General features: G+C 43.5%; 1 protein-coding gene and 1 long non-coding RNA gene across 3 annotated transcripts in view; both read left to right on the forward strand.

Annotated features, from left to right (window-relative positions):
• SLC9A3 (solute carrier family 9 member A3) overlaps positions 1-11,745 on the forward strand; it is a 76,213-nt gene extending 64,468 nt beyond the window's left edge. Inside the window, exons 15-17 of one of the 2 annotated variants that reach the window (XM_043540376.1) lie at positions 1,574-1,681; positions 3,294-3,537; positions 6,427-11,745. In XM_043540376.1, the coding sequence (XP_043396311.1) occupies positions 1,574-1,681; positions 3,294-3,537; positions 6,427-6,430 (356 nt within the window). In that variant the 3' untranslated portion in view covers positions 6,431-11,745. Of the gene's footprint in view, positions 1-1,573; positions 1,682-3,293; positions 3,542-6,426 lie in introns of those variants that run through there. The other variant, XM_027821392.3, reaches the window with a different exon arrangement.
• Positions 11,746-15,100: 3,355 nt separating this feature from the next.
• On the forward strand, positions 15,101-25,537 carry LOC122464614. The gene is made up of 3 exons (XR_006288811.1): positions 15,101-15,236; positions 22,284-23,301; positions 24,034-25,537. It is a non-coding gene; the product is annotated as an uncharacterized LOC122464614 (long non-coding RNA).
• Positions 25,538-27,039: the final 1,502 nt, after the last annotated feature.

A 27,039-nucleotide genomic window follows, 5' to 3' on the forward strand; every position in this document is an offset into this window, starting at 1 on the left:
GAGGCCATCACAAAGAAGGCCACAACATAGATAAAATCTCAGCTACTGACTCATGACATGCTACAGCTAACTATGGCAATGGCTTTCTTTGTGATCCCACGGGTACGTACATGCGCCCATCATGACTTGCCCCAGGCATCTTGTAAATATCAGTACTTTCTCTGAAAGCAGAGCAAGCAGGCTGGAACAGGAGGCCAGCATAACATGTACATGAATGGAAAGACAGTATAGCCAAATATTGTGCTGACCCTAAATGCAACCCCAGTGACTACAGCACAGAATTTGGCCTTGCAAATCTAACTTTGGGCTTACTAGCCTTGGGAGTGTCCCTAACAAAAAAAGGAAAGAAAAAAACTTGCACTTTCAATTTTGCATTTAAAGAAAAAGATCCTTTGATCTGAGTTTCAGCTGTCTCTGTGCAGGTGCTGTTGCACTTGCTGGAGTCAATCACAGTAAGTTGCATCTGATGCCACCTGCCCTGGCAAGTTATTATAAGGCATTGAGTTAAATTCTTCCCTCAGTTACCCATGCAACCCTGCTGATTTTAAAGAGGGCTGTGAAGTAGTGAGGGAGGGGTGTCAGAATTTTCCCCCTAGCTTTCAGAAAGGAATCGTGTGGAGGTGGGAGGTAGAAACTACCGTCTGCAGAAACTCTGAGCTCAGGTATTTGCTCTCTATCAGTTTATTAACATTTATTTTTATTGCCAGCAGCAATATATTGGCTGAATAATATTTATACTTCTATAGCTCCTTTGATCTCAAAGTGTTTCCCAAACATTAACTAATTAGGCCTTCCATCGCTCCTGTGTTAAGGGATTTTCCATAGAGGGGTTGATAAGTGATTTAATGTAGGGGGATCATTTCACCTGCCACTGATATGGAGCTGCCTCTGGGGGAAAACACAGCAGGTGTTTAACCACATACAGCAGCACTACATAGTGGTTTGGGTTGAGAGGTGGGAAAGAACATCATAGCCACTGCAGGGGGGCGTGTAGATTGGCAGGAATTAATTAACCAAATTTGAAATGATCCAGGACGTTGATATTAACCCCTTTATGAAAATGCAATGGGATCTTCAATTACCACAAGTTGTCAGGACCTCCATTTTGTATCCCATTTGAAAGAGAGCACCTCTAACAGCACAGAGACCCCTGATGCTGTGCTCCAGCTTTCTTTCAGCACTGGGGTAAGCAGGAAAAGGGCCGCTTTCTGAATCAGCACTTTCTGCAGTGTGTAAGCTTTTCCTGCAGCTCTCCTAGCCAAGTACTCATCTAGCCCAATCCCCTTTAGTTTGGAAAAGCAAACATAATTACAGCACAAGATACTGATGCAGGAGTGAACCAGGAATCAAATATTAGTGACCTGATAAACTGGAAATTAGATGTGTACAGAATTTAGTTCTAAAGGTACAATGATTGCTTTCAAAACGTACGTTTACCCAGATTTACATTGAAGATTTACTATACAAATCTTTAATACCCACACTAGCATCAAGAAGCTACCAAATAACACTTTGGGTCAAATCTTTTAGGAATCTCTAGTGCACACTGATTTTTTTTTATATTTTCTTCCAGATGTGGAATTTTCTGATCCAGAAGAAAATTATGAATCTCTGCATACGGACAAAGGAGTTGACTTTTTAGCTAATGTCACTAAGCAGAATTGCACAGATGCTACCTCTGGTAAGAAAATAGATCTTAAATGCAGAATTTTCTTCAATTACAAAGCAGTTTATTGGATTTTTTGTTAATAGCTTTCTACTGATGATATTGACAAAGGTTGTGGTCATGACTGCATAACCTGGCTGTGAAATGACTGATCACTTCTAGAGACAGGAAAAAATTATTCTACAATTGTCCTGATTTTCCAAGTCAGCCAATATTCAGCCATTTTGAATTGATTTCTGCTTTGTCAGGAATATATTGGTCAACTTGACTCAAATATGTTTTCTTCGTTTCCTCTTGATGAGGAATGTCTCTCCCCAAAATTACTGTGTCCTGGGGCCCAGAACGGGCAATAGTTAGTCCAGTATAAATTTAAATTCTAATATCATTCTAGTGACCCTGCAGAGCTAGAAGCAGGGTCTTTCCATCACTGGAGATTGCCAGCTTTCCAAAGGGACACACAGCTCTTGCTTCCAGCCTTGGAAAGTTCAAAGACATCAGATTTTAAAACCATGATATGTTTATGTCTAGAAGAAGCTATTTTAGATAATGTTTACAGTTTTAAAATGTGTTAATTTTCCCTCTCTCTAATCCCGGTCCAATAGGACTCACAACATAGTAGTTTGTTTTCTGTAACACGTGGCATGTGCAGGCTATGTGAAGGTGCGGTGTAGTATAATACTTCTATTGGATTCATTTGAATATAACCAAACTCATTCTGATAGAACTGTTCTAATACACCGCAACCCGAGGGATACTGTGTTTAGGGTGCACATAAAGTGGCTATTAATGCTCCAGAAAAGAATGAGGTTTCAAACAGGACCTAGACTGTGATTTTTAAATGTTATTTTACGGTTCACCACATGCAGATTTGATATTTGTTTTAAAAGGGCTTCGTTACCTGTTTCCACACATACAAAAACGGTACTTTTGACTGTTTTGGCCTGTTTCTCCTCTTGCACACATTTTACACTACTGTAAATCCACTGACTTCAGTGGAATTATTGATTTGCAGTGTTGTCAGAGGAGAATCAGACCCCCGTCCTGTTATATACTCTTACTATCTGGGTTTACACTATAAGTTCTAGGAGACTGGGGAGCCAAATTTACCAGTATCCTCTGACTGCGTTGTGCTGCTGTAGTGATGCCAAAAAGCCATAAACCTGTCTTAATGGGCTAGTTAATCCAGGCGTGAATCTCCTTTGCATTACTGGGGTGATGCAAAACAGCTGGTCAGTCTAGCCCTAGGTATCAATCTTTCAAATATGTTTCATTTTTAAACTGATACATTTTAAAACAAACTAGAACTGAGCATATTTGGTATGATTGATTTAAATCCAATCAATTCGTTTGGATAAACTGTGCATTTAGGTTTTTCTGTCAGCAGAGCCTTCAGCCATAACTGCCAATGATAGGTCTTTTGTCGGTTTGTTTGATTTGTTTTTTAATCAACTGAGACTTTTTTAAAATAGCAAAATGACAAGCAGTAACCAGGCATGTGATCAGAAAGTTGAAAAACTATATTTGTTTATGTTTTATTACATTATGGCCATATTCCTGGGCTAAACATCCTATTTGCTGCCCGTTATTTTATTTTCCAACTGAATTTATCACTCATAAACTTTTGTAGGAATTGATAATCCAGTATTTTCAGCTGATGATGATCAAAGTATCTACATGAAGTTCCCACCATGGTTATCTGATGAAGATTCTGTAGTACCATCACAAAGGGCCCGAGTACAGTTACCGTATTCTCCAAACAACTTCAGACGACTCACCCCGTTTCGCCTCAGCAATAAATCTGTAGATTCCTTTTTGCTAGCAGATGGCCCAGAGGAGCAACCCAGAGCTTTCCTCCCAGAAACAACGCATATGTAATATTTTAAAATTGACCTTCATTTTTATTTTTAATCAGTCTCTCTGTCGGTTCTGGCCTCCTGACAGCTTTCCTTGTCTTTTTTTGTCTTTTTCAAGTATCTTTCTCTTCCTTGATTTTTCTGCATCTGAACATCTGCTATTTCGCTCCAGTTTGAAACTCGTACTTTTAAAGAAAGTTGGTTATCTTTACATATTTAGGGCCAGACCCCTTGCTGGTGTAAATCATCACAGCTGTTTGGTCTACACCAGACCTTTGTCTGGGTTTCAACATTTCTTGTGCTATTTTAAAACCAAAAACATTTCACGCACTTGTAGGTTATGTACTATTTGTTTTTCCTGGTTTTACTCTGTTGTATGGCTTAATCAAACTATTTATATTGTGGGACCAATTCTGCCCATTGCTACAGGGATGAAACTCCCGCTGAAGTCACATCGCATGAGACTGAATTCAGATTTAACCTAATATCTCCTAAAGTGATAAATAGTTGTCTCCAGTAACTTCAAGTGGGCCTCATCTTTGTTATGTGTTTGTACAGTGCCTAGCCTAATGAAGATGGAGCATTTAGCCACAACTAATAAATAATACTAATAGCCACAGCAATACATTACTTAAGATAAAGTTTAAAAATCAAGTACAGCTTGCTATAAACATTGCATTTACTTTGTATTGGTAGAGATGACTACATAAGGGGCAACACCTTGGGGAAGTTAGACCCCCCATTTTTATTAGAGCACTGACATTCATTTCACCATAAGAATGGCCATACTGGGTCGTATCAATGGTCCACCTAGCCCAATATCCTCTCTTAGGACGGTGGCCAATGCCAAGTGTATCAGAGGGAATGAACAGAATAGGCAATTATTGACTGAGCCATCCCCTGTTGTCCACTCCCAGCTTCTGGCAGTCAGAGGCTAGGGACACTCAGAGCATGGGGTTGCATCCCTGACCATCTTGGCTAATAGCCAGTGATGGACCAATTCTCCGTGAACTAACTAATTTGTTTTTTGAATCCAGTTATAGTTTTGGCTTTCACAACATCCCCTGGCAATGAGTTCCACAGGTTGACTGTGCATTGTGTGAAGAATACATCCTTTTGGTTTTGAGTTGAGTTTTAAGTTGTGTATTTATAGAAAGCTTTACCTTATTTTTAAACTTTAAGTAATATTTTAATGTAGTTGCTCAAGACAGTAAGTTGTCACCTCTACAGGTTATCAGTTCAAATCTGAATTCAGCCACATGTGAAATGAATATTTTAGTTTCACTTTAATCCCCCAACACAAAATCAGCCCACAGTTTGAGACATTTCTATAACCGGCACAGTCATTGCTGTAAATGGGATGGCTCAGGTCACAATTCAGTCATTATAACACAAAACCTAGGCAATGCAGAGATTTAGCAACAAAACACAATAAACATGGGCATGGTCTATGGTGGACTAATTAAACACAAAGACAAGGCCTAGTGTCATCTCTGAACCAGCAACTGAATTATTTAGATAACTTGAGGGTGCTTCCAGCTGAGAAGGGGAGAACCATATTCGAATAAATGAGCCAGAAACACCCTCCTATTAATATTGTCCTAAAAAATGTATGTTCGTATTTAGAGCCTGACTGGCATGTGCATTTACTCTAGCTTCATGCCTTTTGAAGAGATCGTTAGCCACCTGAGTTCAAAGGAAACACAGAACGCAAACTTTCCTCGGCTCTGAGCAGTGCAGAAACCTGACTGCAATGGAGTTTCGTCGTCATCTGAAATGGAGTAAAAAGAGAAAGTTACATTTCCCTTTTATCATGGCTCATATCTGATGAGGAGCAGTGATGCCTTTAGCTCGGTCCAGGTAGTGAAGTATGATGTGTCATCTTCACCAGTGGAGTGGAGTTCAGCTGTCTTTTGGTCTTACATTGTGTTTAGCCAATTTGCAATTACAAGTCTTCTTATTATTTAAAAAAATAGCCATTTGGAGTCACTGCTAGATAAATGAAATAGTATTGGCACTACTGTGTGGATTAAACATATAAAAAACGCTATCCCAGACTTTAAACATATCTCTGACACTCACATCACTTGTTCACATGGAAACTATCTGACACTTTCTTTTTCACTGGAAATATTTACATATATTGCACAATATTGACTTCTGTCTCTTATGACCTGCTAAACTTCTATTAACCTTTGTCCTTTATTCCATTCTATTGCCTTGATTGTTACTGAGTTTATAATTTAGAATAATACAATGGTACGTAACGGCTTCTTGTGCAGATAAATTTGTGGGGTATATTTACAGTCACTGCGCTTTGACTGTGGTTTCCCTCAAGGTTGCAACTGGGAGTGAGTTTGCTGGATAAAAGTAACTTGTCACATGGGTTAAAACAAGTTTAAAAAAGAGTAAGGTCCAAGCAGCCTCAGCTTTACTGAAAAGACCTTACAATGATCCCTTTAAATGCATCTTATATGGTAAAACATTCCAGTGTAAAAATAGCATTGGAACCCAAATTATTTAGAATTCCGTAGCTGATCCTTACAATTCAATACTCAAGGCAACATTGCTTATAAAAAGAAATACATTTAAATGGCCACATGATGGCACTGTCCCCTAAGAATCTGGAACAGGCTGATGATGCACTTGACAAACACTGGGCTAAATTCTTTCTTGACTTCCACCCTGGGCAATTCCATTAGCTTCACCAGGGTTGTACAGGGTGGGAGTTGGGGCAGAGTTTAACCCACTGGCTCTGAGAACAGATTTACGTTCCTAAAGAGACATTACCTTCAGCAAAATAGACACAGCAAAGGGATGGATCTGAAATCAATATTTCAAATGAAAATCAAGCTTGTACAAGAAGTCAATATTTACATACTTCTGTGTTTAATTTTACCAATGTAGGTGACACGAGCCATAGTGCTGCAGTGACAGGATACTCCTTCTCAGATGAGAAACTGCTGCCTTGGAAACCTGACCAAGCAAAACAAAATGCCTCTGTTTCAGAGAAACCCCTCCACTTCATTCCATCTTGCCTTCAAAGGCCCTGGGCACAAAGCTGTTCTTCACTGGAAAACCGAGGAAATACACCTCTTTCTACTATCTCAGAGCACATGACTTCTTATGACCCAAACCTAACAGAAGTCTATTGGAAAGCAGTCTCAGATACGAATAACAAACCACCTGTCAATTCAGGATATTGTTCTGAAACTAGTTATGAGCCAGTGAATTCACAACAAGACAATTCTGTAGCGATGCAAGAGAGGCTAGAGGAATCTAACCCTAAGGAAAACCAAGAGAAGAAAACTCTGCTTAACACACAAGCTCACTACAGATCTGCTGCAGCCAGGCGTGTACAAAGCCGACGCTCTTTTCATAGACCAAAACCTTTGCAACATCCCAAACTTCAAAAGTTAGCATCTCTTCCATCATCTTGTCACATCCCTCCACATTCTCTGGAACAAGAAGAAACGCAGCTTTGAGCCTGGACTTACCTAACAGAAGACAAGTGTAGCGAAAATGGACAAAGTCTCTGGAAAAAGAGAGAGAGAGTGAGAGAAACTCAAAGCATTGAGACTTTTTCTAGTACCATTTAAAGAAAGAAAGAAAGAATCACTGGGGTCTACTTTTCTGCTGGACATACACTAGTAATTCCTCATTCACATTAAAGGGACTTATGTGGTTGAATCAAGTTGATAACGATGCTTCCATTTTTCATCTAAACTGTTACAAAGATAAATTCTGAGGGCTATAATGAGAATCTTTTCAAAAGGGAAACCGATGTTGGTTTTCAAATTAAAAATAGTTTTAATAATGCCATATATTTCCATAAAACATCATTAAGGCAATACATTGCATCTGTAACATTAATAATGCAGATCAATATTCATGCTGTGTGAAATTGCTATATATGAGGCCAATGGTTAAATCTCTTGCTTGCTAAATCTATTCCGGTTGAAATAGATTAGTGCCTCTTTATTAAATGTGAAAGCTGAAGAAGAAATATTATCCTACTGTTGAATTTTTGTATCATTGTGAAAAGCTAATTTAATTGTAGATTTTTTGATTCTCTGTTGTAAATTCTTGGGGTGAAATCTTGGCCCCACTGAAGTGAATGGGAATTTTGCTGTGGATTTCAATGCGGCCAGGATTTCACCCTTGTTATCTGTTTTAAGTGGTGCTGGGAATTAAAGAATGTACAGAGATAGAATAGAAGTATAATTTACATGGTCCTAAACATCTCATTTATATTCTTAATTAAGCTGCTCTTGTTCAAATAGCCTCAGTCCCACAAAAGTGAAGACATAGGTGATTTATCTGGCGACTTAGGTGTCTTCCAAATTATCTGTTAAGTCTTCCTATTTATACATAACCCTCTCTGGATATTTTTTGGGAACAGTGATTTTCCCCTATACTGTCATCTTCTGTGTCCTTTGACACATTGCATAGGTGCCATGATGACTCAGGATGTTGCTATTTTGTAAGTACTGTATACCGACATTTTGGCTATACTGTATGTATATATTTGTAGATATTCAGAAATAGAGTTTTTATTTTCCATTTTTTTGCTAAATGATGATCATTGAGATTCTACCAGATCTCCTCTCCTTACGAGCCTGATCCAACCCCCAGTGAAGCCAGGGAAAGTTGTATTAGTCCCTGTATGAAAATGAAGTACAAGTGAAAGGCTCTAAGGACTTTATATTTCCATGCAAGACTTGAACTAACCCTGCATGTCAGATGGCTCCAGGCTTAGTTTAGCAGCTTCATATACAATTTCTTCCTCTGTGGTGACATGATATTCAGTATAACCCCAATCCCGAGACTCTGAGGCAGATCCTCAGGCAGTGTAAATAGTCATAGTCCCCATAGGTGCTTTTAAAAATCCTATTAGGCACTTATCTGCACCTTTAGGCACGTACATTCTTTTAAAAATCTGGCCCTACATGCCTAATTAGCTCATAAAAAGGGGACTTACTCTCCTAAATCACTTAGGCACTTTCAAAAGTTTTAACCCTATAGCTAGAACTCAGATGTTACTTCAGATTCTATGGCCCAGATTTTCAAAAGTGGCTTCTAATTCTGGGTGCCTCCATGCTTGGGTGTCCAACTTTAGACACACTGGACACCCAAATAATAAAACGAGTGGCAGTTTGCGGAAATGCTGGCCCTGTACCTTTTTTCTGTCTGTGGCCTCTTAGCTGCTAGTGGTGATGCTCAGATACCATGAGAATGGACATTATGTAGGAAACTAGGTAGATAAATAACCTACTCCATAGGGACTGGATTCAAATTACCAACTCATTATACACAAACCATCTAGTGGTTCTCTGCTTTCTTTCAGTCCTCCTGTAGCCCAACATTGACCACCTAGCCAGCCATTCTTACTCTGAATGGGAATATCATGTTGCTTGGAATAAAGTCCTTAGAAACCATAGCAGGTCTAGCACCTAGATGTATGATTTGATGTCAATGTAATTTTTTGTGAAGTGAGTAAATTATGATGTATTTTTATTATTGTTTTGGTGCAGGGAAAATATTGTGTAACCATAGTTCTGGGTATTATTAATAGGCGTGATTACTGGAATTTTACTCATCCCTGTGATGAGGCATGTGGATCCTTTTTGAAAGCCACACTTAGACTGACCCATTATACAGCAGGAGAAACACTTTGGGCCACATTCTCCAATGCCTTGCACCTAGAAGAATCAATTAGTCCCACAAAATCTTATCCCCAGTTAACCAAGTGGCGAATTTTGATTTCACAGCATTTTATACCTATTGTGCCCAGGTGTAAGTGACTATACAAGATGCTAGGCAATGGAGAATCCGTTCTTTATTCTGAATGTTTTTGAGCCACATTCACCAATAGGCTCTGGCTGCTTAGCACTGCTCTGCTGATGCAAGAGCAACCTAACTGGCCAACTCAGCCAGCATGGTGGCTGTTTGCATCGCTGGAATGGCACAAAGCAGCCAAGGCATTCTGGTGAATCTGGCTCAATATTTTTAGGGTATTTTTCATAGTCCCAGAAAGGCAGCAATTGTCCTGTCGTATCCCAGCATAATGCCTAAGAATGAACAACAGAATAACTCAGATTCCATTTCCAGATGCTGGTTTTCTATGAAAAACATTCTTTTCCTATTACTTTTGTGCAAATTTCCTTGCTATGTTGTAGCAGTAAGGAATGGAGCATCACGCGTTGACACTGTAAGGCGGCCTGGACTCTAAGCTACATTTTCAAAAGTGCTCACAAACTATCTGTACACATGCAAACGTCTGTGTATACCTGCAAACCCTGATTTGCCTGTTGGTGCTTATGCAAGGGTGGGGACTCTTGAATATGTAGTCTTATAAATTCATGGTGTCACATCCTGTTCTAGCAAATTGCCCACAGGATGGGTAAACAAAACCATCTATACAAATACAACAGGAACTGGAAAAAATAGGAGTTTGTAAGCTTTGGTGTGTGTTGCAGGCTGTAGCCCCAATATCAGGGGTTCTCAACCTGGGGGTCAGGACCCCTCAGGGGGTCGTGAGGTTATTACATGGGGGGTCGTGAGCTGTCAGCCTCCACCCCAAGCCCCGCTTTGCCTCCAGCATTTATAATGGTGTTAAATATATTAAAAGGTGTTTATAATTTATCTGGGGGGTCGCAGTCAGAGGCTTGCTGTGTGAAAGGGGTCACCAGTACAAAAGTTTGAGAACCACTGCCCAATATAGTTTGCTGAGATATTAAAAAACAAACAAACAAATGTTAACAGAATTTTACCAACAGAAATCACAGAAAGACATTTATACAAAAAGCATCTAATTCTCCTTGTGTGTACTAATGAAGGTTTGCCAGCATAGCTGTAGCTGTACAGGCAAACCCTCTTAGTGTAGACACAGCTTATATCAGTTCCCTGAACAAAATAAGCTACAAAAACAGGGCCTTTTTTGCAGGTGTAACTGTGTGTACACAGAGATCTTTTTCACATGTCTAATGGACATTGCTGTGCAGAAAAAACTTCAAGTGTAGACAAGGCCCTACTCTACTGTAACTTCATTGACTTTCATGGATTTACTCCTGATTTACACCAATATTGATGACAGGAGAAATAGGCCCAAAGAGTATATAGTCTGCCTCATTTCAGCTCCATAACCTTTCTTGTGCACTTTTGAGTTGCAAAATATATCCATTTGGTGCAGATATTGAGCAAGATCCTCAGCAGCTATAAATTGGTGTAGTGTCATTAACTTCAATGCAGCTACCCAAAGATATACCAGCTGCAGATGTGGCTCTATGCATTATGAGTGGTATTTTCCTAGCTGTTTTCACTTTAATTTCATAATGTAACCTTCATGATTTAAGCAAATAGTTAAACCATAAAGTATAAATAATAGGTCTGATTCCTTGCACCTTGTCTAGTCAGTTTCATCTGAGAAAAATGAGTGAAATGCTACCAAGTCAGGATGGATTTTGTATGGTAATAGTGACTTCCCAAAGTGCAAAGCAGTGAAGAATCAGGCTGTAAGGACCCGCTTTTCAGCTGGTAAATCCGCATAGCTCTGTTGAGGCTAGTGGAGCTGCTGCTGGTCTACACCAGCTGATAATCTGGCCCTTCTGAATGTGTTCTCTCGTAGAAAGAAATATACTTTGTAGTCTGTGAGGAATTCCACGGACACTATTTATTGAGTGTGTATCTATGGCCTACTCTTTGTACAAAGATCAAATCCATAAATATTTGAGATCTTTTCTACAAATTTCGCTCCAGAGAGGATTTTTTATGTTTATTATGCTGCACTATTAACCTACTAATGTTAAAAAAAAAAAAAATAGGAAGAGTGTAGTCTGCATTAGGAGGTAGTTGGCCTCTCTGAGCGGTGAAGATACTTGTATGAAATACTATTTTACAAATGTATGTGATCTAATCATTTTATGTAATACAAGTTGGAAAATGATGTGCCTTAAAATGTCATTCTCTGGACAGCTTCTGTTTGGCGATTTCGTGTGCACTTTCCAAACCGTGTTAGCTTCCTTCTTATATTTTTAAACAGTAAATTTGCTCAACTAAAATGCCTTTATAAAAATGTTTTAAAAGCACATTATGATGAGAACTTTGGCAATAAACTGTATGACTTTGGTTTAATCATGCTACAGTTGAAAAACTGGTTTATGTAGCAAGTCCATCTCTGATAAATCTTTACAAGAACACTCCAGCATTAAAAATAATTCACTGAAACACAGCTTCATTGTTCTGGCTATTTTAAAGCTTATACTTTGCATGCACTACTGGTGAGAAGAATGCGGCTACTGTTATGTAGGCAGGTATAATGTATCTGATTCTGCTCGAACCTCTTGATCAAATGCATGAGAATTAACTGAGTCACAGATCTAAAAATTGTCTGTTCAGTTTGAGAAAGGCTGGGCATGTGAAAGCCACTTAAACTTGGGGACACTTTCTGCACTTTCCTAAAGGCTGTGCTGAGACTCTTTCTACACCTACTAGCCTCCTCTATGGTTTCTTTAAAATTAAAGTATGATAAAGTGATCATTAATTTCTATCCCCAATCCACAATATTTTACAACTGTGAAATGGGGAAAACTGACTAGGCAGTAGTACTGTAGAAAAGGACGTGGAGTTATAGTGGATAAGGAAGAGAATATGAGTCAACAATGTGATGCAGTTGCAAAAAAAAGCTAACAACACTCTGGCCTGTATTAGCAGGAATGTCATATGTAAAACACAGGAGGAAATTGTTCAGCTCTAAGTTAGCACTGGTGAGGCCTCAGCTGGAGTACTGTGTCCAGTTCTGGGCACCGCACTTGCTGAAAAATGTGAACGAATTGGAGGGAGTCCAGAGGAGAACAACTAAAATGATAAAAGATTTAGAAATCCTGACTTATCTGGAAAGGTTAAAAAAACTGGGTATATTGTCTTGAGAAAAGAGGACTGACAATGGTCTTCCAATGTGTTAAGGGCTATTATAAAGAGGGTGATGATCAATTGTTCTCCATGTCCACTGAAGGTAGAGCAAGACGCAATGGGTTTAATCTGCAGCAAGGGAGATTGAGATTAGCTATTAGGAAAAACTGTCTATTATCAGGGTAGTAAGCTCTGGAATAGGCTTCCAAGGGAGGTTGTGGAAACTCCATCATTGGTGGTTTTTAAGAACGTGTGCGATAAATACCTGTCAGGGATGGTCTAGGTTTACTTGGTCCTGCCTCAGCACTGAGGGCTGGACTAGGTGACCTGCCAATGTCCCTTGCAGCCCTACATGTCTATGATTCTAAGTGACAACACTGTGCTACTTATCAAAGATATCATTTATAAAAACCAGGGCTTGTCAATTAATCACAGTGAACGCCTGGAATTAACTGAAAACAAAATTACCACTTTTTTTTTTAATGTGTTAATTGCATACCTCTGGGTGGGGAGGAAGGCATCGGTGGCTGGGGACGGAAGCCCCAGCCCACAGCTCCATGGGCGACGATGGAGAGGGCGTCCTGAAGCCCCGCACCAGGCTGGAGCCCTGAGGGCTGATCTATGTTGTGCTAGCCACAGTGGTCCAGTAGAGATCACGTGGAGTTTCATGCACTCCTCTCCCTCCTCCTGGCACCTTAAGGTCTCCTAGGGCCCTGGGCCAGATAGGGTTGCCAACTTTCTAATTGCACTAAACCAAACACCCTTGCCCTGCCCCTTCCCTGAGGCCCCACCCTGCCCTGCCCCTTATCTGAGGCTGCGCCCCCACTCCATCCCCCCTCCCTCCATTGCTCGCTCTCTCCCACCCTCAGTCACTTTCACTGAGTTGGGCAGGGGGTTGGGGTGCAGGCTCTGGGGTGGGGCCAAGGATGAGGGGCTTGGGGTACAGGAGTGGGCTCTGGGCTAGAGCCAAGGGGTTTGGAGTGCAGGAGCAGGCTCGGGGCTCGGGCAGGGATTTGGGGTGCGGGGGGGGGTTCCGGGTCCGGCTGGGAGTGTGGGCTCTGGGGTGGGGCCAGGGATGAGGGGTTTGGGTGCAAGAGATTGCTCCGGACTGTAGCCAAGGGGTTCGGAATGCAGGAGTGGGCTTAGGGCTGGGGCAGGAGGTTGGGGTGTAGGCGGAGGTGCTGGCTCCAGCTGGGAGTGTGGGCTCTGGGGTGGGGCTGGGGATGAGGAGTTTGAGGTGCAGGAGGGGGCTCAGGGCTGGGTCAGATGGTTGGGTTGCAGGAGGGGGTGTGGGGTGTGGACACCAGGAGTTTTGGTGCGGGAGGGGGCTCAGAGCTGGGGCATGGGGTTGGGGTGTGGGAGGGGGTTCGGGGTGCGGGCTCCAGCCTGGTGGCACTTACCTCAAGCAGCTCCCGGTTGGCAGCACGGCAGGGCTAAAGCAGGCTCCCTTCCTGCTGTGGCTCCACGCTGCTCCTGGAAGCAGCTGGCATGTCTGGCTTCTAGGCACAGGGGCGGCCAGGAAGGCTCTACACGCTTCCTGTGCCCACAGGCACTGCCCCGCAGCTCCCATTGGCTGCGGTTCCCGGCCATTGGGAACTGTGGAGCCAGGGCACGGGCAACATGTGGAGCTTCCCTGATCACCTCTGTCCGTTGGGGCTGCAGGGACAAGTCAGCCACTACACAGGAGCTGCACAGAGCCAGGGCAGGCAGGAAGCCTGCCTTAGCCCACTTTGCTACCAACCAGATTTTAACAGCCTGGTCAGCAGTGCTGACTGGAGCCGCCAGGGTCCCTTTTCGACTGGGTGTTCTGGTCGAAAACTGGACACCTGGCAACCCTAGGGCCAGAGCAAGTGGGGGGGCCTCAGCTCCAGAACCGTCACCCCACCCCAACCCTTAAGTCTACTGTCCTCCCGTTCCATTCCTTCTGCCTGTAGCCCCACCCCTGTTCCACCCACGGTCCCACCCCATTCCACCCCTATCCCCATGGCCCTGCCCCTGTTTTACCCATGGTCCTGCCCCATTCTACCCCTCCCACTGCAGTCCTGCCCCCCCATTCACTCCTTTCTGCCCCCCACTGCAGCCCAAGACCAGAGAAGCTCTGTCCCACTGCCACAGCCCTGGGGCCACAGCAGGGAGTGAGAGCTCCCCCAGTCCGGGGACCACAACCGGGATCCAGGTGCTGGGGCTTCCTCCACAACCTCATGCTTCTGCCAGGGACCGGGGTCGGGGGACTGGGCTTCCCTTGCCCCACCTGCCCAGCACTTCTGCTGGGGACCAGGGTCGGAATGCTGGGGCTTCCCCTGCCTGTTCCGCGGCTTCTGCCAGGGGTTTAGGCTTCTGCCACCCTGCAGCAGATTTCTGCGGTGGCACCCATTTTTCTGGGGGCCCCCAATTGACCAGGTCCCCTGGGCATGGGCCCCATGGGCCCATTGGCTAATCTGCCACTGCCTCCCTGCCCTTTATGTGGAGTGGGCATTCCAGCTTTACACAACCTCACCTGATGTGTCAGAGGAATCTTGACTTCATGTTCAAAGCAACTTTTGTGCTTGTGAAGGAAGGCGTGTACTACCCCTTTAAGGGACAGGCTGGAGTCTACAACAAAGCAGCATGGATATAATCAAGGAAGCCCCTTGCCCAACCCTGGGGCTGGGCTATTTAAACAAGAAAAGGCAACTGAATATGAGAGAGGGGGCTAGAAATCAGGCAGGTGGTGGGCTCTTGTCTCTCCTGGGTTTGAGTAGTCTGACTGGCCTCAGACACTTTAGCTGTTGATTTTAAGGTTGGGAGCTCTGAACCAGGGCCCTAAGGTAAGGCCTTATGAACTTTTAAGACTTCTCCTTCCCTGAGGGTTTCTTAAAGACAGCATATTGGTTTTGTTAGTCTGTTTTGGCTTCTCCTTATCTGGATTTGATTCCTTACAGTACTGATTCCTGGTCAAGTCACTTAATTTCTCTCTGTTTAATCTGCCCCCCCCCTATGAAACTCTGGCTAATAGCAATTCTTTGCCAGGCTGTAACATTTTCCTCTGTAGCCCTTGAAGCACTTTATAAAGCTGGGTTAGCATTATTTGTCTGACTTTACAGTTGGCAAAGTGCAATGGTAGCACTCCTGGCCCCAGTGATGTCTATGCTACAAACTTCCGGTCAGGCCTCTGGCAAAGCCACTTGACTGGTACGCTCTCTGGAAATGGAACCTGTGCCTATATTCCCCGCCTCTTAATGGGAATGCAGCAGGATGCGTAACTTTACCAAATTGCCTTTTGCTTTTGAAAAGTAGCTTGGGGCAGCTTGATGATTAGTTAAAATATTCTTGGATTTTTTTTTTCCATTGGCTTCAGTGACAGAAATTCATATCCAGTATTCAAGTGGTGTAAATCTCTGGAATGCGTTAGTATTCCTGGTCTTGACAATGAAGGCCAAACCCTTCCTGGTTTGAATATTGTGCTATAACATGACTTTGCAGAGCTGAAAGAGGGAAACAAAGTAAAATGAGCTACTTAAAAAAAAAAAAAAAATTGTAAAAAGCCATTTTAAAGTCTCAAAACCCCAGTCTAGTTGTTGATTATTTTTCTTGTCCGGAGTTACAGCAGGCGATTAAAATCAGCCTTAAAGTTCCAAGCAAGTTTCTGTTATATCTGTGAAGAGTCTACTACCATCCTCCCCCCAAGCTGGGGGTGTGCAACAAGAACCCTGGCCCGCTAGCTCCAAAAACTACAGGTATCTGCCAAACAAAGGCCTGCCTCTATTAACAGGTTCCAGAGAAGCAGCCGTGTTAGTCTGTATTTGCAAAAAGAAAAGGAGTACTTGTGGCACCTTAGAGACTAACCAATTTAGTCTCTAAGGTGCCACTAGTACTCCTTTTCTCTATTAACAGTCACTTCTAAAAGGCACTATCTCTTTCCTGAGATGCAGTGCACGGCCAGAGAAAAGCCTGCTCACTCTGATATCTTGGGCATGATCCTGCAAGGCACTGAGTACTCAGGCTCTGATCCAGAGCACAGCACGTAAAGTACTTCAGTAATACTATGTACTCATTGGATCAGGACCAGAGTGCTCGGCGTGTCAAGGCCCATTGTGTCGTATCCTGTTTCTGTCAAGTCAATGGCAAAATCTCAGGTTGATACTGAGCCTGAAACTACCACCCCTAAAAAAATAACTTTGCTTAGTTATTGATGCTTATGGTTATTATTTCACCCTAGCAACATGTCCTAAGAGAAACCAGGACAGTGTGTGAATCATCCCCCAGTTATGAAAAGTGGTTATGCCAGAAGATGGTGCTGCAAGACTTATCTAGCCAGCATATACATTTTTGCAATACCTAGCATTCAAATCCACTTGCAAACTCTGGTATTCTATAGTTTATTGTGGCTTGATTTCTGATGCTTTATCACTAAGAAGTCTCCAAGATATTTGTCAATGTTTGTTTAAAAAAAAAAGCCTAATTTAAATTAATATTTTTAAAATATACAAAAATGTAAGTAATCACTTACCACTAGAGCTTGGAATCCTTTGCTTCTCCGAATTGAAGACTCTAACATCTTAAAATATTTTTCTGGGATAATGTCAATAAACAGTTACCATGGTGGTTCCTAGTAACCACCTTAGGCTCAGCTCTGTTACCAAGTTCAAAGTTTCTCAGTAGCCAAGTCAAATATTACATTAGCTCATTTTGATCCAAATCCTATCGAAGTCAAGTGGAGTCTGTCTGTATATTGACTTCAATGGGATTTGGGCTTAGAATCAGGCTCTGCATCATTTTAGGGGTCCCTTTCAAAAATCACAATGTGATTCTGCCCCAAGTGCTTTTTTTATGTATATATGTTAGTGCTAAGTGTTTGCTAAAACCTTTACGGGAGATGTGAATAAAATGTTTCTGTTCCAAAGATTTGTCAGTCTGTACTGATAACTTTCAGAGATGGGATGGAAAATGGGACACAACAAAGAAGCAAAGTAGTTGAATAGCAGAGTTTCACATCCATCTAGTGTCTTTTATTTATTTGTTAGCATTTCTTTGAGGGAAGAACTTCTTTTAGGCCTTTTGACTTAGGGAGGTACTTGAAGGTATGGACTAGTGGAAGCATTGCAGATCATGGAAATAAGCTCTGACGTAGCTGCAGAATGCCAGGCATACACAGGCATGTTAAAACCTCTTGGATATTATCTCTTCATATCAGGTGGTGGAGAGGGGAAGAGAATAAGAATAATTCAAAAAAAAAATAGCTTAAGATAATAAAAGCTGTGGAGAACTGGACTTCTGCATTCTTGCTTCTGGCTAGTGCTAGTTATGAAAAATACCAAGTGCATGGATGTACTTATATCCCTTGTGACTCAGATTTCAAAAATGGACTCCAACTTTGAGTCTGCAGTCAACTACAGGTACAATTCTGTGCTCTAGTGATGTAATTTTGACATTCAAATACTTGTTTAGGCCTTTGGAATGAGAAGGTAGACACTGAAGCCAAATCTGTACGTGCAGAATTTGCATGTGAAACACTGACAGACTCCAGTTGGCAGCGGGCGCGATTGAACCTGGGACTTCTGGAGCTAAATGCATGAGCCTCTATGGCAGTGGTCTTCAACCTTTTTACGCACAAGATCACTTTTTGAATTTAAGATCAATCCGGGATCTACCCTGCCCCTTCCCCGAGGCCCCGCCCTACTCACTCCATTCCCCCCTCCCCCACCCTTACTCACTTTCACTGGGCTGGGGGAGAGAGTTTGGGTATGGGGGGTGGGTACAGGCTCTGGGCTGGGGCCAAGGGGTTTGGAGTGGGGGGGGGACTCTGGGCTGAGCCTGGGGTAAGGGATTGGGGTGCAGGAGTGAGGGGTGCAAGCTCTGGGAAGGAGTCTGGGTGCAGGGGTCATGTGGTCAAACTGCACCTAATTTCATAGAATCCACTGGAGATTTCATGAGTTTTACTTTTTATTAGTGTCATTTGTAGTTTATAGATCCAAAACGCTTCAGGGATTGTCACAAAGCAGTGTAACATTCTTAACTGTGGGGTGTGCATTGGCGGAGCCTGGGTGCGGGAGTGAGGGTGCAGGAGTGAGGGGTGCAAGCTCTGGGAGAGAGTTTGGATGCAGGAGGGGCTCCGGGCTGGGGCAGAGTGTTGGGGTGCGTGAGTGGTGCGGGCTCTGGGAGGGAGTTTGGGTGCGGGACTAGGGCATGGAGTTGGGGTGCAGGCTCTGGGAGGGAGTTTGGTACAGGAGGGGGCTCTGGGCTGGGGGTTGGGGTTCAAGAGGGGGTGTGAGGTGTAGGCTCTGGCCGGGAGGCACTTAACACAGGTGGCTCCTGGTGCGCAGCGGGGTTCAAGCAGGCTGCCTGCCTACCTGCTGTGGCCCCATGCTGCTCCCGGAAGCTGCTGGCATGTCCTGGAGGGGAGAGGGGGAGCGGGTCTCTGTGTACTGCCTGCACCTGCAAGTGCTGCTGGCCAGTGGGAGCTGCAGAGACAGGGCTGGGGCAGTGCATGGAGCCGCCTCGCCCCACCCCACTCCACCCCTCCCAGGGGCCGCAGAGACTTGCCAGCAGCCAGCCGCTTCCAGGAGCAGCATGGGGCTGCAGCAGGCAGGCATCCTGCCTGAGCCCCACTGCGCCGCTGGACTTCTAGCGGCCCGGAAATCGCGATCGACTGGCAGAGGCTCCAGAATTGACCAGCTGATCACGATAGACAGGCTGGTGATCACTGCTCTATGGCATGAGCTAAAAGCCATATGGCCCTTAGCTAAGGCTGTAGAGCAGACTCCTTCATCTCTCTCTGAGGTCTGGGTGCCACTAGATGGGACAGAGCACCACACCCCCGGAGGTGTGTGGGTTACATATGCAGGTACTACAGTTTGTGCTCAGTGTTATGCGTGCATTGTTATGTGCGCACAGTTAATTGTGCCCTCAATTTGGCATCTGTGGTTGATTGCTGGCACAGAGTTAGAAGCCAAGGTGAAGCCAGATTGAAAATGTAGCCTTACACCAGTACACTGGACACATAATCACTGGGTGATTTTTGTGGCTAGAATATGAAAAAGAATATGTTTGGAAGGCAGTCAAATGCCCATTGATTTGGGCTGGATAGGACCCTTAAATATAATGTGTGATTGCACTGGATAAGCTTGAATACTAGCTTTCGAGTTAGGTAATTGTTCATTAAATGTGTGGGCTTCTACTTAAATGAAGGTGACAATACTGCACCTTTATTCATCAGCCACATGGTGGCAGCATCAATGAGTAATGCGATTAATTTCACCAGTTCCAGCTGTATTCTTTATCATTAGTCATCACTTATCTTGGTAACTGCACAATCATGTTGCTGTTGGCCTTCACCAGCACAACCAGAATCTGTCAACTTTGCTGATTATATCTTGGTTTAGATTGTAAACCATTAAGAGCTGTGACATATAAGGCCTGATTCTCCTATAGTAGTGGAACACCAACTTCAGTGGAGTAATTCTTGAGTTACTCTAGTGTTGGAGGAGACCTGGGCTCTGTGCTTTAGTTGTATGTAAAGCACCATGCAAGCTTATGGTGCTGTGAGAATAAATAAATAATAGCTATCTACTGTGGATGGTATACTAGGGAATGGTATCCGGTTGCTTGTATTTTTACTCCCCGCCAGGAAAGTGCCAATGCCTGGTTCAAGCTGGCAAGGAGTCTTTTTAACTTTAAATTCTGTTCTCATACCCTGGTGTAAATCTGGACTAGCACAATTGATTTGGAGTAGTTACATCAGTATAACTAAAAGCAGGGTTTGGCCCATTGTGTGTGTGTGTGTGTGTGTGTGTGTGTGATGATTTATTTAAGGATTAATCATGTGTCAGCTTCTAATCTCCCAAATAATATTTGACATTTTTTTGTCTTACTGGCATAATCTACAGTTTCTCCTTCAAGTCCACAATGATTTTAAGCAGTTGCTGGTATCCCAGCTTGCTTTCATCTCAGTCGTGGATTTGTGCTGTGAATTCTTTTGCATATCGTCTAAGTTCTAGTGCATGCAGCTTTTAACACTATATGATGTTTTCCTGCGCTACTTGGTCTTCAGCCTTCCCCCCCCTCCCCTTTTCCTTTCACCTCATTGTGTTACCTAGCTGGATGTAGTACAAAGTTTCCTTGGCTGCTGCATACATTACTACAGAATGTGCATGAAAAGAAGAAACTTGGGCTCGGCATTCCAAACCCAAAGTTACCATTCTGCTATTCTTGCTGTTAAGAAGTCAACATGCTTGAGACTACTATGTAGATGCACAACCAGAGCTGAGGGGAGCAGTGCATCAACAAGGTGACTGGTACTGAAACCACTGTTAGTCTAATGGATTAAAAAAGAGATCACCTTCCCCTCACTTGAACACTGGTTTCTAATATGGATCTGATTTCACAGAAAGGGGTATTGCACAGAACAAACTAAGGTAAACCTATATGCCAAGAAATACAATTCTGGAAGGGGGGGGGGGGAGGACAGAAAAGCCTGTTTTGAGGGTCTGCACAATGAGGCTGATAGAACCTGTGGCCAGGAGCCTCCAAGGAAGTGTACTGATTTCACAACTGCCCACCCCACAGAAGGCCCGGTGGGATTAAATACAGCAAAAAACTGACACCTGTAGGCTGTTGCTCTTATTGTTAGGTGGTGACATTCCAGGGGACTTCATCTCTAGAAACCTCCCACGCCCCCAGTGGCCATTTCCTTGGCCCTGCCATGTCAGTCTTCCAGGGCCAGGTCACTCAAAGGTTTGATTTCCCCCTTCCAGGGTAACAAGGTCCAACAGTAAGGCCAAATAAATATCTAAACTAATAATTCTTCTGTTTCTCTTGGGATGCACTGAAGTTCTCTGCTTCTTAGCCCTTACTCCTTGATCCTGCAGAACATCTCTTAGCCTGCTTCCTCCTAGCAGATCTTCCCACTACCTACCCTTCCCAGGGACTCTGGCAGCTTCCTTCAGGTATCTCCCTGCTCCCTAGAAGCCCAGTTTCAGCCTCCTCCCCCTAAGCCTAACCTACTGGCTGGGGGGTCTCTTTCAGTACTGACTTTCCCAGGCCCTTGTTCCAGTCCCCTCCCCAGACTGAAGTCACAGCTCTATTTAAGTAGCCCTCTCTCTGCTCACCCATAACTGGGGTTATTTATTATAATTAAGACACACTCAGCTGGAAATTGCTGTCTGGTCACAGGCAAGGCTGACAGGGGCTTGCCTTATAGGGCCAGCCAGTCTGTGGCACTAGTCAATGTTAACATTGAAAAATTAAGCTTGTTTCATATACTGGGCACAAAAATGAGTCTGTATGGAAAAGCCACACTGGTATATCTGTATAAAGATAAACACGGCTCAGTAGAGTTTGGAATAGTGAGACAGGAAGTCTCACATGGAGTTGCAGAACAGTCTGCAAATGCAGAGGATTGAGTGTGCAACCTTTACGCAGAACAAGATGCAAAAGGTATTCTTAAAGTTGCAGAGTTGAATTGAATACATCAGTGATACAGCTCCCAGAGTGCTGCCAAATTGTATACATGATGTAAAGTCCCATTAGCACCAAGAAGTAACATTTGAGCTGAACTTAACCAGATGAGAAAATGAAATGTTGAGTGCCTACAGACGCTGATTGGGTTCGCAGTACAATCAGTGTAATTAAACCAACTGAGTTAAGGATTTGAATAGATCAAAAGAAAGTTGAAACACACAATCAAATCTGAGCCCTACCCACTTATGACACTTTCTTGATGTGCCCAGAAGTAGGAGTCACTTTGTTACCTTTCTGCTTTAGCAAAAGAGACACTTACTGATGTTAAACTGCATGCCACTTCCCTGACACTCATGTCTGTTAGCAACCCAGACAATCTCCTCCAAAGCTCCACCCGCCTTTTCTTTGCCTTGCAGATAACACTTGGTGCACCCCTGTTCCTGAGAGCCCTGGAAGAGCATTTCCCCTGGAACATCCAGCCCCTGCCACTAGACGCTCTCAGAGATTACTAATTTAGCTTTCTGCTGAGAGATACTACCTTGTTTGATTCAATTAAGAATTCACATTTTGCTTAATATTCCAGAACTGAGATGGACTTATAAAACAAGAAGTTTATTAACAAAAAGAAATGTAAATGATCTAAAGCAAGGATAATGGAAATGGATATGGTTATAAATAAAACCACAGTATAACACGCTTCTAAGAGACTAAACATAATAAATACTGTAAGCTTTTGAACCCAGGCATAGGAGTCCCTAGACAGCTGCTGCAGCCTGGCCTCCACAAAGCTAGTAGGACTACAGCCTTAGCCAAGGCACCACCCATGAGAGCCCTGATTAGAGGATCACTGGCCTCCACTGATTGGTCCAATGATGCTATTTAAGCCAGAAGGAGGAAGAGGAAGCCTGTCAGAGCAACATGGTGATTTTCTGTTGTGGCTGTGTTGGAGCCTGTTTGTGTCTGTATCCAACCCGGTGTATGATCCCTACTCTACTCCTGCACCCACCATGCTCCAGCCTTGTGCTTAATCATTGCCTCTCCTCCTGCCCTTATGCTTCACGTCTGATCTTCAATTACCAATCCCGCTTCTGACCCTGACTCTGGCATTTGGTATCTGACCTCGGCTCTGACCCTCAGCTTTGATGCCTGGTTCTGGCTCTAGTAATTGGCAGTTGATTCTGGTGCTGATTCTTGGCTTCATTCCCCAACCTGGATGGCTGCTCCGCTGACTAGTCCTGACTCCTGCTCTGACTACTAGGCCAGACTGCCTACATCCTAGTCCATAACCGCAAGCTTCTCAACATCACTATCCCCAAGGCCAGGGTCTAGCTTTCATGGATGCACAGAGCGCTGTCCTTTTTGGTCCCTCAGTGATGGATAACAAAGGGGTTCTTCCCCCCCACCCCTTCTTACAATCCTGAAAACCCTTGAAATGTATCCTTTTGAAGTGTACAGTGCCAGACAAGATCCTTCTTCCCCACTGCTTGTGCCCCCATGTACTGATGCCATGCTGTTTTCTCATCGTCTTGCTAACTTGTTCTTCCTGTTTACCTCAGATGCAAATGACTTCCAATTGTATTTGTTTTGTCCTGCTTTATTTACATCAGCCATCTAGGCGGACAAACAAATCTTTGCCAGACAAAGGAATATTGATTTACCTATCAACCCTACCTGAATACATGGTTCAAATATTTCTAATACATACAATTTTTGAATGACACCCATGTATACATCTCACAGTTCTTATGATGACCCGTATGATATAAGCTTTCATTTAATGTCTCCTACCCTTCTTTACTGATACATTTACCACACCCAATACATTTCTGTCATAGTGTATCAGTCCTGATAAGAGCTGCTTTTACAGAATAGTGAACCCTTTGCCTGTTAGCACTTAGGGTCACACCAATGAGAACAATTGAGATCTTAACTAGACTTCCAAATGCAAGGGTGAGTTCAGTTTTAGTAGGCCCAACTCTACAGAAAGTACAAAATTATTTATCTTCACTGTATCATGATCAGTGAAACTAGAGTCAGAGGGCCCCATGTTCCCAGGAGGGACTGTTATTGAAGGGACACCAGGGGAACGTGGGGAGTTAGGCATGTGGACAGAGCAGTCCACAGGGTTTAATAAAGTTCCACTTGTTCAACTTAACCTGCAGTCAGCATCACACTTTGTGAATGAATCTTTGTCTTCTCCTTTTGGTAGATACAGGTTTAAGTAACTTCCCTTCAGGATTGCCTCAACACCTGAACCATACCAAAGCCCCAGATTCTTAATCCTTGAAGATTTGGATGTGGTGAAAGTAACTGTGAATGACTTGTTGAAGACATCTAAACAAAACCAAGCAGGACACTAATTATCTCTTTCTTGAGAACATCTAGAATGCTCCTATTGTGTTCATGTATTGACAGAAGTAACCCAAGCCCACCTAGTCACTAACAATTAAGAGGAGCGGTAAACACAGGCTCCAGGCAGTGGATCCACCTCAGCAGTTGAACACGACACAACAGAAGGGACTGCTTTGGGAATGTTAAGTGCTTCTATGATCAGAACGCTACTGATATTTTAAGATGATAGTTGCTTACAGGTGTCCAATGCTCTGCATTAGTTTGTGGTGGTTATTCTTGGCTGATCTTATTTTATTTGCATTTTATTTTCAAATAAAAAATGGAAGATGTAACACTAGCCACTAGTCAGTTAAGCATAACTTCTGCTATGTAACAGGTAAAGGCTTTTGTGAACATGACCAATATCATGTAAAAGCTACAAAGAAATAGGAATTCTGATACAAGACTTTTTTTTTTTAATAATGTGTGGAACTCTTCTTATATCAGCTTTTCATAGATCTGTTTTAAAACTGTTGTCCTGTTATACTAGACTAGAAAAACCCTGGATTTATGCATGTGGTGGTTTCACTTTGCAAGAGTGTACAGGCCTTTCATTTCACACAGCTTCAAACACCTTGAATTTCAAGTTCAAAACAAAATTCAAAGTGGAAACTCAATAAAAACTACTGACTTTTGCCTGACTGGAGTCAAAATCATGCAATGCCAATGAGTCTCACATATTGCAACTTTATGCTGAAATCCCAGCCTGGCCTGAGGTTTGAGTTCCATTGAGAATGTTGTACCTAGCTGAAAGGAAGGGAAGAGATTAGGTTTTCAGTGACTTTAATTTGACACTGTAATGGAAGCACAGCTGAGTAACATAAGTAGCCACACCGAATACAAGGGATAGCAGTCAATTGAGTCAGTTGTTTCTATAGTAATTAATGTGTACATAGAGAGGCTGGGTCTCTTGGAGCTGCAGATAGGAGAATTTTGGCTTACATAGTACACTCTTGGCATTAACAGAGGTCTGACTCATAGGAAAGTTGGTACAAGACTGATATTTACTTGTTGGCCCAGTTATAGACATAAATCAGGGTTACAAAAGGTTATACGTGTCATTTGACAGGAATCAGTATCCACTGACTCTGTGGGCTACTGTTGCATCTTTGTTTGTCTGCGGGATTTAGGTTGTTGGGTTTTTTTTCCTTTGACCAAATGCATCTAAAACCATAAACCAAAAATAACACACAATTAATAATAAATACAGAACTCTGGAACAGAGGTATATTAAACATCAGTCAGTAAGCGCTGTCTCTGAAACAATTCAGTACGTTGAACTATGCTGCAGATGCATATTTTGGGTAGCTAATTATTACCCCACCTAGCAGTGATAATGTGAATTTTCAAACCTTTTTTATCCTGGCTTCTCCTTAATTCCTTGGAAAGCGACTTTAGATGATGCTTTGTGCAGCAGTGGAATGGTGTTCTTGGTTCCAGTTCACAATGGTTGGAGGGTGGTGTTTGTGACAGGGCCAGTGAGCAAAATTACAAATAGGGTTTTGTTCCCAGCTATTGACAGTTTTGTGTGTCTGAGAGAAAGATCCTCTAACCCCTGTGCAAGAGACGTACCACCCCCTCCAAAACCAGTGAGGTGGCAGAGTGCATACTGGTTTATGCCATATACTGCACCTTTTCTGGCCAGCCTTGAACTCTCCAATTCCCTGGTGAATGTTCTTTTGACACTTAAGACCTTTTATATTTTTGCCATAGCGATTATTCAGACGCTCAGCCAAATCAGCCAGATCCCGCTCCCACGTGGTACCTCACTTTCCCCCTATCTGAACATTCAGAAAGTTTTTGATCCTCTGCTCTTGGTTCCCAAGTCCCTGCCCTCCTTGCCCAACCCCAGCCTCTACCCTATTCCCCAAACTTCCACGCCCATGTTAGTGCCTGTCTCACCACCCAGTGTGAGGTTTGTATTCCCCATCACAAGTCCAAAAAGAGGGGGGGAAAAACCTTGAAATTACAGCTTTCCTCAGTGCCAATGGCTAACAAACCTAGCAGGCCTGAGGGCCTATTTTTGCAAGTGGAGCTTGTGAGTTGGAGTCTCTCCCTGGCTTACATGACCTGTGCATCCCTATAGTGGGGGTGGGGACGCAGAATGAGGGCAGCTGGCTTCAGCGGTGTTATGGAGCATGCTCAGTCCATGTGAGCATGCTGAGTACAAGCCAAGTAGCAACTTTGTGGGGGAGAGTGCGCAGGCAGGTGACCCCACATGCCCCCTGCACATGTCACCTCTGCAGAGAACTCTCCTCCAAGTGTGGACTCAGGGGAATGCTGTGCTGCGGTGTATGTGCCCTGCAAGATACTCACTTGTGAAGGGAAGCAATACTGCTGTTAGCACTGGAGTCTGGGCAATAAGGAAGAGGAGCTGGAAACTCTCATTGAGGAGGGGAAAGTGGGTAGAACTGGGAAACCTGAGGGGACCATGTGTCTGACTGGAATGTTAGTGATGCTGGTGACAACCCATATAGGGAGGGGAGAGAGGATTAAAGTGCTGGGCTTGGTGGCTCTGGCATTAGACACATCATTACCTGTTTAAAGTTCTTGGTTATTGAAAACCCCAGGACCTCGAACGGACGGGGATCAATCTGCTAACTCACACAGCCCAGCAGGGGAACTAGTGCGGGGCTGGTACAGTTCACTGAATCCAAACCAGGGAGCAGGTTCAGTTTCTCCTTTAGCACCTGTCTTGACTTGTAGGAAGACAATTGGGTTAGTATGGAGGACCTCCTATTGGGAGACGGAGAGGGGGAGTAGTAGTAAATCATCCTTGGA

The sequence above is a fragment of the Chelonia mydas genome, chromosome 2 (assembly GCF_015237465.2).
Source record: "Chelonia mydas isolate rCheMyd1 chromosome 2, rCheMyd1.pri.v2, whole genome shotgun sequence".
In the NCBI taxonomy this organism is placed as follows: Eukaryota; Metazoa; Chordata; order Testudines; family Cheloniidae; genus Chelonia; species Chelonia mydas.